The sequence below is a fragment of the Pan paniscus genome, chromosome 8, assembly GCF_029289425.2.
Source record: "Pan paniscus chromosome 8, NHGRI_mPanPan1-v2.0_pri, whole genome shotgun sequence".
NCBI classification, from domain to species: domain Eukaryota; kingdom Metazoa; phylum Chordata; class Mammalia; order Primates; family Hominidae; genus Pan; species Pan paniscus.
The window spans coordinates 138874549-138890440 of NC_073257.2; the positions used below are offsets into that span (position 1 = coordinate 138874549).

A 15892-nucleotide genomic window follows, 5' to 3' on the forward strand; every position below is an offset into this window, starting at 1 on the left:
TTGGTGGCTTGCACCTGTGGTCCCAGCTACTCAAGAGGCTGAGGTGGGGGGATCACCTGAGCCTAGGGAGGTTGAGACTGCAAATGAGCCATGATCATGCCATTGTACTCCAGCCTGGGCTACAGAGTCAGATCCTGTCCCCCCCAACGGCCCCCTGCTCCCCCATCCCCCCCAAAAAAGAAAAAAGTCTTGCACAAGCCCCACTCCTGTCCAGGTAAACCAGAATCTCTACTTTAACCAAAATCGCTTGTTTGTCACTATGGGCCACTCAGTGACTGGCAGTTTGCTGCCACCAGACTACCTTGCCCTCCCTGCTCTGCCCCGCTTATCACATGGTGGCATTCAGCACATCTGGGGAATTTTTTTTAATGGGACTTGCTTGTAACTTATTCAGTGTGTTGTCCAACCAGATCTTTGTTACTAAGAAAGGATACTTGGTCGGGTGCAGTGGCTCACACCTGTAATCCCAGCACTTTGGGAGGCCAAAGTGGGTGGATTGCTTGAGTCCAGCAGTTCGAGACCAGCCTGGGCAATATGGTGAAACCCCATCTCTACCCAAAAAAACAAAAATTAGCCGGTCGTGGTGGCGCATGCTTGGGGAGGCCACAGCAGGAGGGATTGCCTGAGCTTGGGAGGTTGAGGTTGCTGTGAACCGTAATTGTACCACTGCACTTCAGCCTAGGCAACAGAGTGAGACACTCAAAAAAAAAAAAAAAAACGGATAGAAGGGATGCTTCCCACAGCTGAGAAGGTTGATCAACATTTTGGTAATCGTATTCTATCTGTTCGTAGGCTACTTCAATTTCCACATGCAAATTTAATTTTGAGGCTTTCTTCAGAATGACTTCTGCGTGTCTGTGTTAACAGAGTTCAGTTCCTTAAAATGAGAAAGTGTCCATGGACCTTTAAGTCTACAGTTCTTAGTCTTCGGTTGAAAAGAATGTGTCACATTTCTGTCTTTTAACCTTTTTATAATGTAACCTTTTCTATCTTTTTCTAAAAGATAGAAAATTGTAAAAATAATGGAAATTTTATGGAAAAGTGTAGTTAAATAAATTATCCATAGTTTTACATAGCCAGGGTAGTACCTCATGTTTATTCTGATATGTTTGTTTCCAATTTTTTTTTTCTGTGTGTGGCATATGATTTTTAAATACAATATCCCGTCCTACCATGTATTTGTTTATTTAACTGATTGATTTTTTTAATGTCTTTTTAGTCCCTTTTTTGCCATCTTAACCATTTTTAGGCATGCAGTTCAGTAGTAAGTATGTTTGCATTGCATATACTTTTATCTTTCTAACAAACCTAGCATTATCTTATGAACATGTCCTTTTATTAAGCATTATTCAAAAATTCGGCTTCTCAATGGCTGCAGCCTGTAGTCCTGTGATTCCAGCAGTCCTTTGCTTTGGGCTCTGAGGTTATCTCAGCCTTGCGGTGTAGTAGCTACGCAGTGAGCATCCTGGGGCTTGAAGCATCCCACCTGTGCCTGTTTGCAGGCCAGCCCCTGCAGCGGAGTTGCTGACTCGCAGGGTGTGGGGGTCCATCTGCCGTGAGCAAGTCATCCTGACGCATCCCCACCAGTGGGACTGAGCTATCAGCCCCTCTCCCTGCGAGACGTTTCTCACCTCCTGCCTTCTGCTCTCCTGCCTGTGCTGGCCCTGGGCCTCTGTCACTCTTGTCCCGACGCCACTGCCTCCTTCTTTCTCCTGCCCTCTGTCTTCCAGCATCATGCGGTGCCGTCTGTCTACCCGGCCTCTCCCTCACACAGCTGTACTGACTTCACCTGGACTCTGTCTTTTCACCATCCTCTTCCCTGAATGTAGAGACCCTGGGCTGGCTGGCTGGCTGGGGGAATTTTTCCCCCAAGTCCTTTATTTCCTCCTTTGGTGTCAGGGACATCTTGTCCAAACTGCAGGGAGCACTCCCTCTGCGTGGGGCTGTGTGCGAAAGAGCAGTCAGGGGAGTCCCTGGGAAGCGCGATGAGCGGTGATGACTGGTGACGTCAAGGCCTTCTCCTCGAGGCTCAGGATGGGTGCGGGACTCGGGGTGTCTTCCACCTGTGGGTTCTCAGGCTCTGATTGCGTTTCCTGCTTGTTTGCTGCCTTCCTGCACATGGTCCTGTGTTCCAGGGCTGGGCACTGGGGATGTGGCAAGGGAGTCCCATGGTCAGCTGGTGAGATGGGTCCCATGGCAGAGAGGAGCTCTGCAGGCACCCAGCAAGGCCACCCAGGACCAGCTGGCATGTGAGGGTGGGCCTGCTCGGGTCAGACTCCCTTGGTTCTGGCTCATCGTGGGCTGCTGCCTAAATGAGTTTATTGAAGGATGCTGAACTGGTGGTCTCGGGCATCTTGGAAAAAGGTAAAAAGGTGGGTGCTGCAGTCAGTCGCGTGTGGGTCAGTCACCGCCAAGAGTGCTGGAAGCTGGGAAACGCTTCCCCCAGGCCAGGTGAGGGCCCGTGTCCAGACCATGCATCTTCTGAGCAGCTGTCATTTGATGTTGCAAGTTATTTGGGATTCTTTGACCTGTATCTGCAAACACAGCCGTGGGCTCCTGGCTCTTTGAGTCCCCTTGGTTGAATGGAGTGAGTGTGGGTGTCGTCTCTTAGGACACACTGCTGAGGCCCCTGGGGCTCCACCAGACCAAGCAGGGGATGAGGATGCTGCTTTTTTGGTTCTATGTATCCCTCCTCCTTTTTGAAGGGTGGTGATGGTGATGGTAGAAAGGAAAATTTTCAATATATGATTACTTACATGTTGGACAAAATATATTTAGACTGATCCTCTTACCTGAACGTAGAGCTGGGCTACAGAGAGACCCTTCTGGGGAAGGGTCTTGTGCAGAGAAAATAAACAAGGCATCTTCCTCTCTTAAGTCCAGTGTGGCGGTGGAGCAGTAGCAGACACAGGGAAAGTGACCCGGGCCATCTGGGGTTATTCTTGGACTTTCTTGTTCTGTCATGACCAAGGGCAAAAGGAATTGTTTGAAAGGTAGACAGTGTGTCTGGGTTTACCCCTGAATGTCATCAGGGAATGTCTTTTAACACAAGAAGATGGCAAAGGATATTAGCCTGTCTTGTGATGTTAGCAAGCCTGGACCTCCCGGGGGGTGTGTTTGTGAAGGCAGTTTAATAGGATTGAAAGAGCTTGGGTCTTGGAGACTTTCTCGCTGTAGATTTTGAGCATGCTTGTTCATGCCTGTCTTTGAGCCTCAGTTTCTTATCAGTATGGTAGGTGACTGAGGATTTGCCTTGAAGTGTCCTGTTGAAAGAGCGTCGACAGATACCAGCATGTGGTGGGTGCTTGGTAAATGGTAGCTACTTGTTGGCTTGTTTGCGGGAAAGCAAAAATGTGAGGCTTCAGAACAGTGCGGGCCAGCGTGGTAACCACTTGTCACATGTGACTAGTTAAATTAAATGAATGAAATAAAAGTAAATTTTCAGTTCCTCCATCACGGTTTCTACATTTTCTTTTTTTCTTTTGTTTTGTGGCAGGGTCTCACTCTGTCACTCAGGCTGGAGGGCAGTGGTGTGAATTCTGTTCACTGCAACCTCCACCTCCTGGGCCCAAGCAAGTCTCCCATCTCAGCTTCCTGAGTAGCTGGGACTACAGGCGCACACCACCACGCCTGGATAATTTTTGTATTTTTTGTAGAGATGGGGTTTTGTCATGTTGCCCAGGCTGGTCTCGAACTCCTGGGCTCAAGCACTCTGCCTGCCTTGGTCTCCCAAAGTGCTGGGATTACAAGTGTGAGCCACCGTGCCCGGCCTATGCTTTCACATTTTCATTGCTTGTTGTTAATGGAACATTTTCCATGATTACAGAAAGTTCTATTGGACAGGGCAGCTCTAGGGTGACAGTTGGATAATAGGCAAAGGAAATTATTAAATGGAACTCTGCCATTTGAGCCCCAATTCCATTTGGGCCAGCATTTTCTGATAACTTAATTTGTCTTTCAAGCATGGAAATAATTTAGACTTGACTATGAGAAAACAGCTTTTGCTGTTGTTTGCCAGAAGATATTCTGATGTTCCTTTGTTTGTTTGTTTGTGTTCTGTGATTATAGCATTTAAGCCAAAACAATCTCTGTTCTCTTTTTGTCTCCAGTGATGGATGTAACAGATATAATAAATGGAAAAGTAGACGATGAAGATAAGCAGCATTTCATTCCCTTTCAGCCGTAAGTATGGAGCAATTCAAGTACTTAGCCAGATATAATGTGGAAAACATAGGCTTGTAATAATTATCTTTATAATTAAATGGATAAACATAACTAAGGATTGATTATTTTATAATTATGAAAAACGTCTTTAGTCACTGCTGTAGTACATGGAATTTTTTGTAGCCATAAGAATCCTGGGTCAACGTTTGTTTATGGTCCTGGAAGTAGGAGATTTTACTTGTAATCACTGAATTGCCTTATATAGAAGGCACAGAGTTACAACTCTGCTCTGAGCCTGAATGTTTCTTTACATAATTGATTTATTCTAGTAGCTATTTGTATTTTCAAAGCACAATACTTCCAAATTCATCATAGGAGGTTGCTGTTTTTAAAATAAAAAAACAAACAAAATTATGAATTATTTTAAAGCGAGAAATAATGCTTTAAAGCATATAATCACACTGCTGATTTTTGTGTCTCGGTTTTTGCTTAGCGTGGAGCCTGTGTTCGTTTTTAGGCTTTCTCTAGTTCTGACCTGAAGTCTTTAAAGAGGCACGGAAGCTGAGAAAAAGCTCTTGGAGGAGATTCATTAAATTGATTATCTGATTTGTGGGTAGAACCCAGGGAACTGGTGGGAAGAATTGGCGTTTATTTCCCTCGTGTGGAAGCAAGAGTGTACCCAGATGATGGTCTTTGGCCACTTAAGGGCACTCCTATTCCTCACAGAGGAGGAGAGAAAAAGGAATCCAGATGGTTGAGGTTAATTGTAAGAGACAGCTTCCTCCTGGGCATGGGGTTGGGTGGTGATGTTAGGGGAGAAGGCATGGTAAGGGCAGTGGAAGCCACCTGCCATAGTGCTCTGCAGTTTCACTTTTCCCTCATTTTTATTCTTAATAAACTTCAGACTTGAAACACATTTCAGATTTTAGAAATTTTACGGTTTTCAGCTGTTGGCTGAAGGGTTTAGGAGGCGGGTAGTAATTGGGTGGCTGAAGGAGCCCTGTCCTTGGGGGCCCGGAGATGTGAGGTTGGCTTCCCTCTGCCCCACGCATCCTTGGTGACGGACCACCGCACTCAACCCCACCCGACTCCTCTGGGTCTTGAGTGCCACTGGCTAAGACAGGAAGAGTATGGCTTTCTTTGCAGGGGGGCGATCTGGTTACATAGCACCCTAAGACTTTTTGTACAGCTCATTAGGAGATTTTGCTATCTTCTTGACATAAGAATAACAGCAAACCCTGCGTTATTGAGCTGGGAGTCAGGGTTAAGTTATATGTATCTCTCCATGCACAACTAGAGGCAAGGTCTCTTTGTGGCTTAAATGCTTTAGGTTTACTCTCCTGTCCAAGATGGTAACCATTAGCTCCATGTGGCTACTTAAAATACTTAAAAGGAGCTGGGCGCAGTGGCTCATGCCTGTAATCCCAGCACTTTGGGAGACTGAGGCAGGAGGATCACCTGAGGTCAGGAGTTCGAGACCAGCCTGGCCAACATGGTGAAACCCCATAACTACTAAAAATACAAAAATTAGCCGGGTGTGGCGGCAGGCGCCTGTAATCCCAGCTACTTGGGAGGCTGAGGCAGGAGAATCGCTTGAACCCGGGAGGCAGAGGTTGCAATGAGCCAAGATCACGCCACTGCACTCCAGCCTGGGCGACAGAGGGAGATTCTGTCTCAATAATAATAGTAATTAGAATGAAGTAGCATTAAACATTTAGTTCTTCAGTCACATTGGTCCTGTTTCAAGTGTTCAGCAGCAGGGGAGGTCAGTGGCACCATCCTGGGCAGCACATACATAGCACATCTCCAGCACTGCAGAAAGCTCTGCTGGATAATGTTGTTTTGTAGTCCCACCCAGTGAGGAAAGTTTATAAAGGGAACACAGTGCTGCAGAATCTGGAAGTTTCCTTAGCAAACAAGGGGAACAGTATCATGGAACATGGGCAGATATTGAGGTCATAAATAAAATACACCTTTGTAAAATTATAATATTAAATTGCCTCATTCTCTCATGAGAAATAATGCAGCCCCCTGCTGTTTTGAATGCTGTATTATATATTAAACCTCAGAGGTTCTTGATGCCCAGATGTAACACTAAGTTGAAATTACCTGTTGCCTGCTAGTGTCCTCTGTGAAAAGTCAAAAACAAAAACAAACACAAACACAAACAAACCCAACCTGAGGGATTGTTGGAAAAGTTAGGGAGGTTATTAGTTTTAGATTCACTGATTTTCACACAACATGTTATGAGTTGTTTGAGATTGCCTGTGCTTTGACGCCATCTTTTTCTATCTTGTAGTGGAATGTCCACTTGAAAAATACATTATTCCATGTGTAACTCTTACGTAATTTGTGACTCCATGCTCCATTAAAGGAAGACTAATAGACAGATGAATATTTGAAGTGTTGGAAACAAAAGAACAGCATGATTTTTAATAGCAAAATAAGCAGTGAAACCAGTTCTTTGGGAAATGTCGTGCTAATGAAACCGTTTTTTGCTCCATTAAAACTGATTTATTATCTCATAGGGTTGGTTTTAGAGAAGGAAGCACATTGCACATCTCCCTCCCTCCCTGTCTTTTTTAACTTGGTGAAGTAAATGACAACAGTCTTCAGTTCCCTCGAGTCATGTGGCTCAAGTGATGGATAGCACTGTCCTTGTTCCCAGGATTGATTTTAAACATTATGGCCATGCTGTCTATTTTCTTGCTCATTTCATAGTGCACTTCGCTGTGCTACATGGTATTTCTATTTGGGCATATGCCCCCCGTTTGTAGCCAGTCTCTCGTACAGCACAGCATCTGTCACAGGCTCCTGGTTCCTGGGCCCTGAAAACGTGGGTGGTCTGCGTTCATAACAGCGCCACACGTGGGAATAGGCAGTGGTGTTCTCCACACACGGTACCATTCTTCTCACATGTAGTCACTTTAGGGACTATTGTGTACATAGTCCAAGAGGGTAGAGTAGAAAGCCTTTGCAAGCAGTTAGGTTCCAGGGATTTTTTTTTTTTTTTTAATCTTGATTTTGCTTTTCCCTTTAGATCAACCTGCCCCTTGACCTATGCTATGTTCAGAATTAATTGAAATTGGAGGAATGGCCATAAACATTCTTTGGGATTAAATGCCTTTCAACCATGTGGCTTTCAGACAAGCTCCTTTTTTTAAACACAAGTGTCTGATGGAGATGCAGTGGAGGCCTGGTGCACGTTTATTCCTGGGGAGAGGGTTGCCCTCATTTGCTCTGTTCCCTCTCGTGGTTCAGCATTTTCCTGATCAATGCTTTTCCCTGTTTCTCTTGTCACCTCTCCCATCCTTTGTCGTGCGTTGACTCATGATGCCTCCCTCTCACACTCGGTGACGATGATCTCTTATGTTCCCTTGTTACCGTGACCCATGGGTCTCTGTGCCCCTTTGTCTCCTGTGGTCTTGGTCGTCCCGTGCCCTCCAGGCTCGCGTTGGACGACGCCATTCGACACAAGCCGCTGAACATGTCATCCCGTTTTTCACCCAGGGTGGCAGGGGAGAATGACTTCCTTCAGACTGTTATAAACAAAGTCATCGCTGCCAAAGAAGTCAACCACAAGGGGCAGGGTACGTATTTTCCTATTTTGTTTCTATCAGTGTGTATTTGCATGCGTTGGGGCAGTGCTGTCTGGGTTGGTTTTAGTTTGATGTTGATCGTGATGGTGGTGATAATGATGGGGATGACAGTGATCGTGGTGGAGAATGTGTGTGACAGTTGCCCCTGTGTACAGTGCATGACGGTTTTCTTGCCCGTCACCTTTGTGAACATTGCTGAGAGCCCACTCCTGGATGGAGAGTGGGGTCAGATTAGAAGTTTAGAGGAACATGCAGGCGGTAGGCCTAACTCCCTCTGCCCATGTTGTGTGCTAATCTCTGCCTGTTCTGGGTCTCCCCTGCTGGTCTCCCTAAGAAGGTGATTTCATTTGTGCAGACTTGCTCCCCTGAGTTCTGTCATTTAAGTGATTTCTCCGCCCCTACACTCCGCCTCACACTCACTGTTTTCAATCCTGCACTGACACGTTTCCGAGCAGCTGACCTGCTGCTGGCAGAAGGAATGAATCAGTCACCTCGGGCTGGTGACAGTTGGCACTTGGCTGGCCAGGAGGGCTGCCAGGAAACAACTGTGACTGAGGCCCCGCCTCCAGCCCAAGGGGAAGTCACCTTCAGAACTTGACTGTCTCACTCCCTGATCCATGCAGACTGCCCGTAAACGCGGTAGAGCTTAGGTGAACAGACCTGCTTCATCGTCCAGCTACCTTATGTCACTAGACTTTTAAAAAACAATTATCTTGATTCATTTCCACTGTTCTAAAGGAGAATGTGAATTGAGCCTGAAGAATGTTTTAGAGAATGAGCCTTCCTAGGGATCTGCAGGGACCTCCAGCTTTCTTCTGGTGTGAACTACCCCTCTTTCTGGCAAACAGTAGCAGGACAAAAACCCCAACCCGGAACGTTAATGAGATGTGGCCTCTGCAGACAGAGCGATTTTCAGCTGACCCAGGACCCATCTTCTCCTAAATTAACAGCCCTCCCAATTTACACTTTAATTGAAAGCCACTGGGAGGTCCAATTAGGGCTGTTTAGATTGGAGTCACTCTCAGGCTGGGAGTGCCAGTGCAAAGGTTGCCAGCCGATCCTTCAGTGCTTCGAGCTGGGACTGCCCTCGGATCTCCAGTTTCTTTTGCAGTCATCGGAGTTTTGATAAACTTTTATTAGAGTCATTCAGGGAAAGTGGAGTTTGGTGTCAGGCCAGCAGGAAATCACTGGGAAAGAGGACCAGAAGCCTGCCTCTGCCAGGCTCACTGGTGTGTGGCCAAGATCTTTGAAGCCGGCGAACCTTGGGCTCATGTCCAGGGGTCCAGTTCCTTGAACTTCTGGGAGGAGTGGGCATTTTCAAGTCACAGTGAAAACCGAGGGAGAAGAACAGTGATAGTTTTGTCAAGGGGATCACAGGTGACTTCCTGAATCAGAATGGCCTTAGGCAACATGACTAGTGCTTGTTTTCCTTGAACCTGAATTTTCTCCAGGGCACAATGGTGGGTGGAATTCAGGTCAGAGGTGAGCGATGTGGCCAGTGAGGGCAGCCGCACAGATCGGCCGCCGGGACTGCAGGGCGCTGCCCACCGGCGCTCATTTTATCACCAGCAGCCCAGGCTTAACCTGATCCTTGCTTGTCTGTCACGTGACTGTTAGCGGCCCCAGGAGTGGAAGGGACATAGAGGAGATACTCATCTTCAGAGAGAACCACTGGGTTTCTTCACACCTCTGTCCACATGCGCCTCCTGTCTCTTGAGCTCACCACTTGGCCTTGGCCAGTTTTTGGTTTATGCCAACATGTTTCCTCTTCACAAGAGACAAAATCCTGAATATTTAATCCAAATTATTCTGATCCCTGAACCCCGAGGTGTGGACATTTTACGTGGACAGTGAATTCATGAAGACTCCAGACATCTGGTTCTGTTGTTTGAGATAGAATGTATGCTAATCCTCTTTGTTTTTAGTTATTCTGCTTAAGCAAATGTCAACCCCAAATGCACTTTTTTCTCCTGTGAGAAAAGCATTTAAAACACAGCGTAATCAGGAACATTTAATTTCCATTTTTAAAGCGTGTGGTAATAAATTTAATTGTGTCACTAGTGCATTAGTTTATGTATTAAGATATTTGCGCAGGCCGGCGTTTCTGAGAAAGGTGTTTGAAACACAGGATTTCTAATATTAAGTGTTAAGTGTTCCATCCTCATGTCTCAACCTTTGACCTCTGTAGATAATGACCTCACCACATCCTGCAATCCTTCAAAGAGCATCTTTCTGTAAGATTTATTTTGTGGACATTCATTCTCCAGGGAGGCTTTTGGACTCAAACTCCTGAGATTTGAGAAACTCTTAGCTGCATCCTGGTGTCCCAGGGAAGACCAGCTCCCTGTCAGCCACGGTGCCAGTTCCTCAGGCTCTTCCGTCAGGGTCTGGGCTTTGGTTTGCTCTCCCGGAGGCCAGGGCTGGGGGTTAGGGTGAGGAAGTGCCTGGCCCTTTGCCCATCTGTCTGCTTACCTGTTCTGCAGGTCTGGAGCTGCTGTTAGCTCAGGGTGCTTTTGTGTGAATTAGAAAAAGGGGCCTCATCAACCAGGTGAGTAGGGAGATGCAGCCAGCGCCAGGGCCTGTGGCTCTGTGAGCGAGTAGAGGCAGGGTTTAGCTCCCACTTGCGTTTTGTGGTCACTTGTCTAGTGAAACGCACATTCTGGGCAGTGGTACATGTGCTCCTGTCTGGGTGCCATCCCCGATACCTCTTTGGGGACCGCTTTCTATTGGTGGTTCTTCCTTCTTCAAACTCTCCCTCCCATAATCTGGAATTTCATATCTTAAAAGAAAGGAAAAAGAAAAAAAATATTTAAAAAAAAAAAAGGAAAGAAAAGAAACACCAAGAAGCAGTCCTACCCTGAGTAATACATCTGTCTCTGTCTATGTGGCCTCTCCCTCTGGTCTTCGTCTCCCATTCATCTTCACCCTTCTGCCTCCCAGCATCGGCCCTCTCCCTGAGCGCCCCCGCCCCCTCTGCCTCCATCTCCCACCAGGAGCCCTGTGGCTGCATGGGCACCATCCCGTCCCAGTTTCCCATTTCCCCTGTTATCTCTGAGGTCTCTGTCCCCTTGTGAGCTCTCAAAGTGGGCCTTTCTCCTGCCTCTTCGGGGCTCTTCTTTCCTTCCCCACTCTGGGTGCTTGCCCTTCAGGCAGCTCTGCCTGGAGCGAGCGGGTCTTCCTATTCCAAGGAACGGTACCCCCGGGACTTGCTAGTGGTTGTGCCTGCAAGGGGCACCGTCTCTGTAAGCTGCGCCTCCTCCTACCCCAAGTCCCCGTGGTTCTGCTGACTTGACCTTCACGCTGGTCCCTCTCCCACCCTCCATAGTGGCATTCACGTCCTGCCAGCCAGCTAGGATCATGCGGTGGCCTCCCTGCTGCGATTCCATCCCCACTGTGCTCTGTTCTCCTGCCTACCCATTCCCTGTAGCCATAGGGTGTCAGGTCAGAGCCTGACTCTTGTTCCTGAGCCCCCCTCTGGGTGCCCCCCATCCTTCAGATAGACCACAGTCCCTGCCACCCCAGCCTCCGCACTGTCTTACCACAGCGTCTGGGGGCTCCACCTCCCCTGGGTGAGGACAGGCCTGCAGTTCCCTCACTTCCTGCAGGTCTCAGCCCCGAAGTCCCTTCCTCTGTGACCCTTGAGACTGTGGTCCCAGGATGCCTTGCAGTGTGCTCAGGACTTCTCCCATGAGAACTTCGCAGTTGCATATTTCTCTTAAGAGACCATGGAGTTAGTGTTTGACCGTTGGCAATGGAAGCTAAACACCTGTCAGGGGAGGTCGTGAGGGTCTGCCCTATGTCTCCAGTAGGTGCAGTGCCCAGTATTTGCCTGGCACATAGTAGGTGCTCAGTAGCTACTTTTGAATAAATTAGAGGGACTCACTAGATAGCAAGAGGAAAGGGGGTTTCACCAGCTGGCAAAGAACAAAACATCATCGTGACTTTTGACTTCTCAGCTCCAACTAATGGAAATCTGAGCAAAGGAGAATGCCGTTTCCAGGATAGCGGATATAGGAATGGGCAGCCAGAGGACAGGGCGTGAGGTGCGGGATTGAATCAAGCAGAGCTGCTCCCGTCAGGGACAGCCAGAGGTGCCGGCACCGCTGTTAGTTACCTCCCAGTGCTGCTGAGAAGGCAGGCTGCTGGAGAACAGGCCTGTGACTGTCTCAGTTCCTTCCATGCAGGGCAGGGTGCTGAGCTGAGGGTGATGGAGGGCAGGTTCTGCTCTGGAGGCATCTGAAGAGGGGACAGCTGCACACACACACACACATGCACACATACACACACACAGATACAAATACCACAAACACAGACATACGCACATACACACACAGATAGACACCACACACACACAAAACACATGCACACACACACACTAAAAGATACAAACACCACAAACACAGACACACGCACACACAGATACAGACACCACAAACACACACACAGATACACTACACATACACACACACAGAGATACCATAAACACACACACAGATACAGACACCACAAACACACACAGATATACCACAAATACATACACACACACAGATACAGACACCAAAAACACACACACACACACAGATGCAGACACCACAAATACACAGATACATAGATACACCACAAACACATACACACAGATACAGACACCACAAACACACACAGATACACCACAAACACATACACACGATACAGACACCACAAAAACAGATACACACACACATACAGACACCACAGACACACACACACACACACACAGATGCAGACACCACAAACACACACACACACACAGATGCGGACACCATAAACACACACAGATACACCACAAACACATACACATAAACACATGATACACCATAAAAACAGACACACACACACACAGATACCACAAACACAGACATACGCACATACACACACAGATACAGACACCACAAACACACACACACAGATACACCACACATACACACACACGCACACACAGATACAGACACCATTAAACACAGACACACACAGATACAGACACCACAAAAACAGATACACACACAGATACAGACACCACAAACACACACACAGAGATGCAGACACCACAAACACACACACACAGATGCAGACACCATAAACACACACAGATACACCACAAACACATACACATAAACACATGATACACCATAAAAACAGACACACACACACACAGATACAGATACCACAAACACAGACACACAGATACACCACACATACACACACACGCACACACAGATACAGACACCATTAAACACAGACACACACAGATACAGACAGCCCCCTCCACTCAGATATACATATAGACACACACACACAGACACAGATACACACATGGATATGGACACAGACACGCACACAGACATATATATATACACTCACACACAGATACAGATATACACATAAGCACACATACAGGCACAGACATACATACAGATACAGAAAGACACAGATACAGAAACACAGACAGACACAGATTTAGCCACACACATACAGATACACAGACACAGATAGAGACACACACACACAGACACACACGTGTACAGACACACATGGACACACACACAGACACACATGTGCAGATACAGATACACAGACGCACAGTGACTCACACAGACACACGCACAGCCACAGGCATGTGCGCATACCCATGCTAGTAGAAGTGAGGACAGAGGCTTTCATGTTCTGAGGGGCAGATGAGGCCCTACCGAGCTGAGTAGGGGGAAGCAAGCAGGCAGCCCCCCCTGAGGCCTCAGGGACAGAGCACCCCCATGTGCTGGCTTATAGTGCCAGCCCCTTCCCATGGGGGGAAAGGATGCCGTCGCAGAAGACAGCTCAGGCCGAGCCCCTGCCTGCCTCGCCTTTGACTTGTTGGAATGTGTGGCTTGTTTCCTTGTACTGTCACCTCCTATTTGGTTGCTACTCAGTATTTATACAAACCACAGTTCTTTGTCAGCCTTGCAGGGAGGAAGATCCCGCACACATCCCGCACACACGCCCTTACACATAGACCCCCACCGGGTTTACTGCCCTCTCCCCAGGATACCCCTGGCATCTAGGTTTAGAGGCTTTGAAAGTCTTCATTTCTCTCTTGGAGAAAAGAGCCGAGAGCGGCTGCGGCTTTGTTTTCTTTTGCTGTGGCACCGTGGTACAGAGGGCCTGGGCTCCACAGGCTGCACCTGTCGTGGCTGGGGAGGGCTGTCCTGCTGGTGGCCCTGCAGACTGGTGCTCCACTGCTCGCCCAGGTTGTGTGATGCTGCTTAGCTACTTGAAACTTTGATGGGTTCTCGAAGCTACGAATTCACCTCCAGAATCCTCCCCTGCCTTTGCCTTTCCTGGGAGACTAGAAAATGACAGACTTCTCAGCCACCTCCCAGAAAAAGGTGGCCTGCTGATTTATCTTAAATGTCTACCCACTCAAAAGAGACATTGGTCCTTGGCATTCCTCAGCAGCACAGTGGGTGCACAGCAGCTGCTGATGTGCGTTCAGCTGTCTGTGAGTCACCCTAGGGCAGGGCTGGCATCCCAGCTCGTTGGATGCATGGAGTCCCCACGACAGGCACCTTTTGTCTTGCCCCTCTCTTTCTCATATACCCACCTTTTCTCTCGAGATGTTGAATTGTGAATTAAAAGTCTCTCATTCATTGAAATTGGTTTCGTGAAAACTTCTAAAAATGCATAGGATAAAATGCGACTTAACAGCATCCATTGTTTTTCCAGGTTTGTGGGTAACATTGAAATTACTTCCTGGAGATATCCATCAGATCCGAAAAGAGTTTCCGCATTTAGTGGACAGGACCACAGCTGTGGCTCGAAAAACAGGGTTTCCGGAGATAATCATGCCTGGTAAGAACTGGCTTGTTCAGGGCTTCTCAGCATGGCATGGGGGTAGCCGGCCACGGAGGATGATGTGTGGGCAGCATCATGTATGAGCTCTGGCAAGGAAAGGGCTCAGCTCCTGGTAGGTGACCCTGTAAGCCCCAGCATGGTTATGGATCATGGGGCTGTGACCGGAGTGGTAGAATATGCTCCCTGGCCCCCTGTACCCCTGGATGGATCAGCTCTCCCCAGCTGCAAGGATTGTGTGAGGGGGGCGTGGGCACCCAGCAAATGTCTGGGTAGACATCAGGTCAAAAGAAGAAAGAGGTCAGAAAGGGAGCTGCCCATTGTGAAGCCCACTTAGGGCAAATGGCAGGGTTGGATGGTTGCTGAATGGAAATGCCTGTGCCTGCGCCCGCTCAGCTAGTGTACGTTATACTGGCATTGCTCCATGAATTCTAAGTCATGAATTCTAAGTCATGAATTCTGAACTGAGCAATAACAGGATTTGCGTGTTAACATTAATCTCATATTTACATAATACTTTTCATTTTCCAAATAACGTTCCTAATAATCTGATTTGATCATCAAGAGATCTTTGGAAGCATGTTAATTTGTATCCTTTATATCCGTATGATACTTTTTGGTTTGCAAGTAATGCTTTACGTGGCTTGGCAGGGCGTAGTGGCTCATGCCTGTAATCCTAGCACTTTGGGAGTTCGAGGCGGGGGGATCACTTGAACTCAGGGGTTCGAGACCAGCCTGGGGAACATGGCGAAACCCCGTCTTGACAAAAAAATAAAAAAATTAGCTGGGCATGGTGGCATATGCCTGTCATTCCAGTTACTTTGTGGGGCTGAGGTGGGAGAATCACTTGAACCTGGGAGGCAGAGGTTGCTGTGAGCACAGATCACGCCACTGCACTCTAGCCCGAGCGACAGATTGAGACCCTGTCTCAAAACAAAACTAACTTGAACCACGTGAGGCTCTTGGAAGCCCACAAACTGGTGTTGAGTGAATTCCTATCCAGATTAAACTGTAGCCTAAAGTCGCTCAGCTAATGAGCCGTGGAAACGGGGACAAACTCCCCCATATTCAACGCGACCTCCTTTTATAGGCCTGTGCTGTATAGCCAGGAGAGTGGTGGCTATTCAGGGTGCATGCTGTAGGAGTTACCGCTCTGCTTACCCTTAGTGCAACTTCAAGACACATTCTTTCTACTCCTTTTGTCTTTCAGGGCTGTTGTGGGTCGTTGAATAGTCGGTCTGGTAAATCCATATGAAAGACATCTAAAT

The 15892-nt window shown here is 47.7% G+C and overlaps 1 protein-coding gene across 6 annotated transcripts in view; it reads left to right on the forward strand.

Annotated features, from left to right (window-relative positions):
- DOCK1 (dedicator of cytokinesis 1) overlaps positions 1-15892 on the forward strand; it is a 561485-nt gene that overhangs the window by 103938 nt on the left and 441655 nt on the right. For 3 of the 6 annotated variants that reach the window (XM_063607571.1, XM_034931701.3, XM_034931699.3), the window contains exons 11-13: positions 4110-4182; positions 7675-7754; positions 14499-14624. In XM_063607571.1, coding sequence (XP_063463641.1) covers positions 4110-4182; positions 7675-7754; positions 14499-14624 — 279 coding nt within the window. Of the gene's footprint in view, positions 1-4109; positions 4183-7611; positions 7755-14498; positions 14625-15892 lie in introns of all 6 variants that reach the window. The other 3 variants (XM_034931700.3, XM_034931698.3, XM_055093474.2) reach the window with 1 other exon arrangement.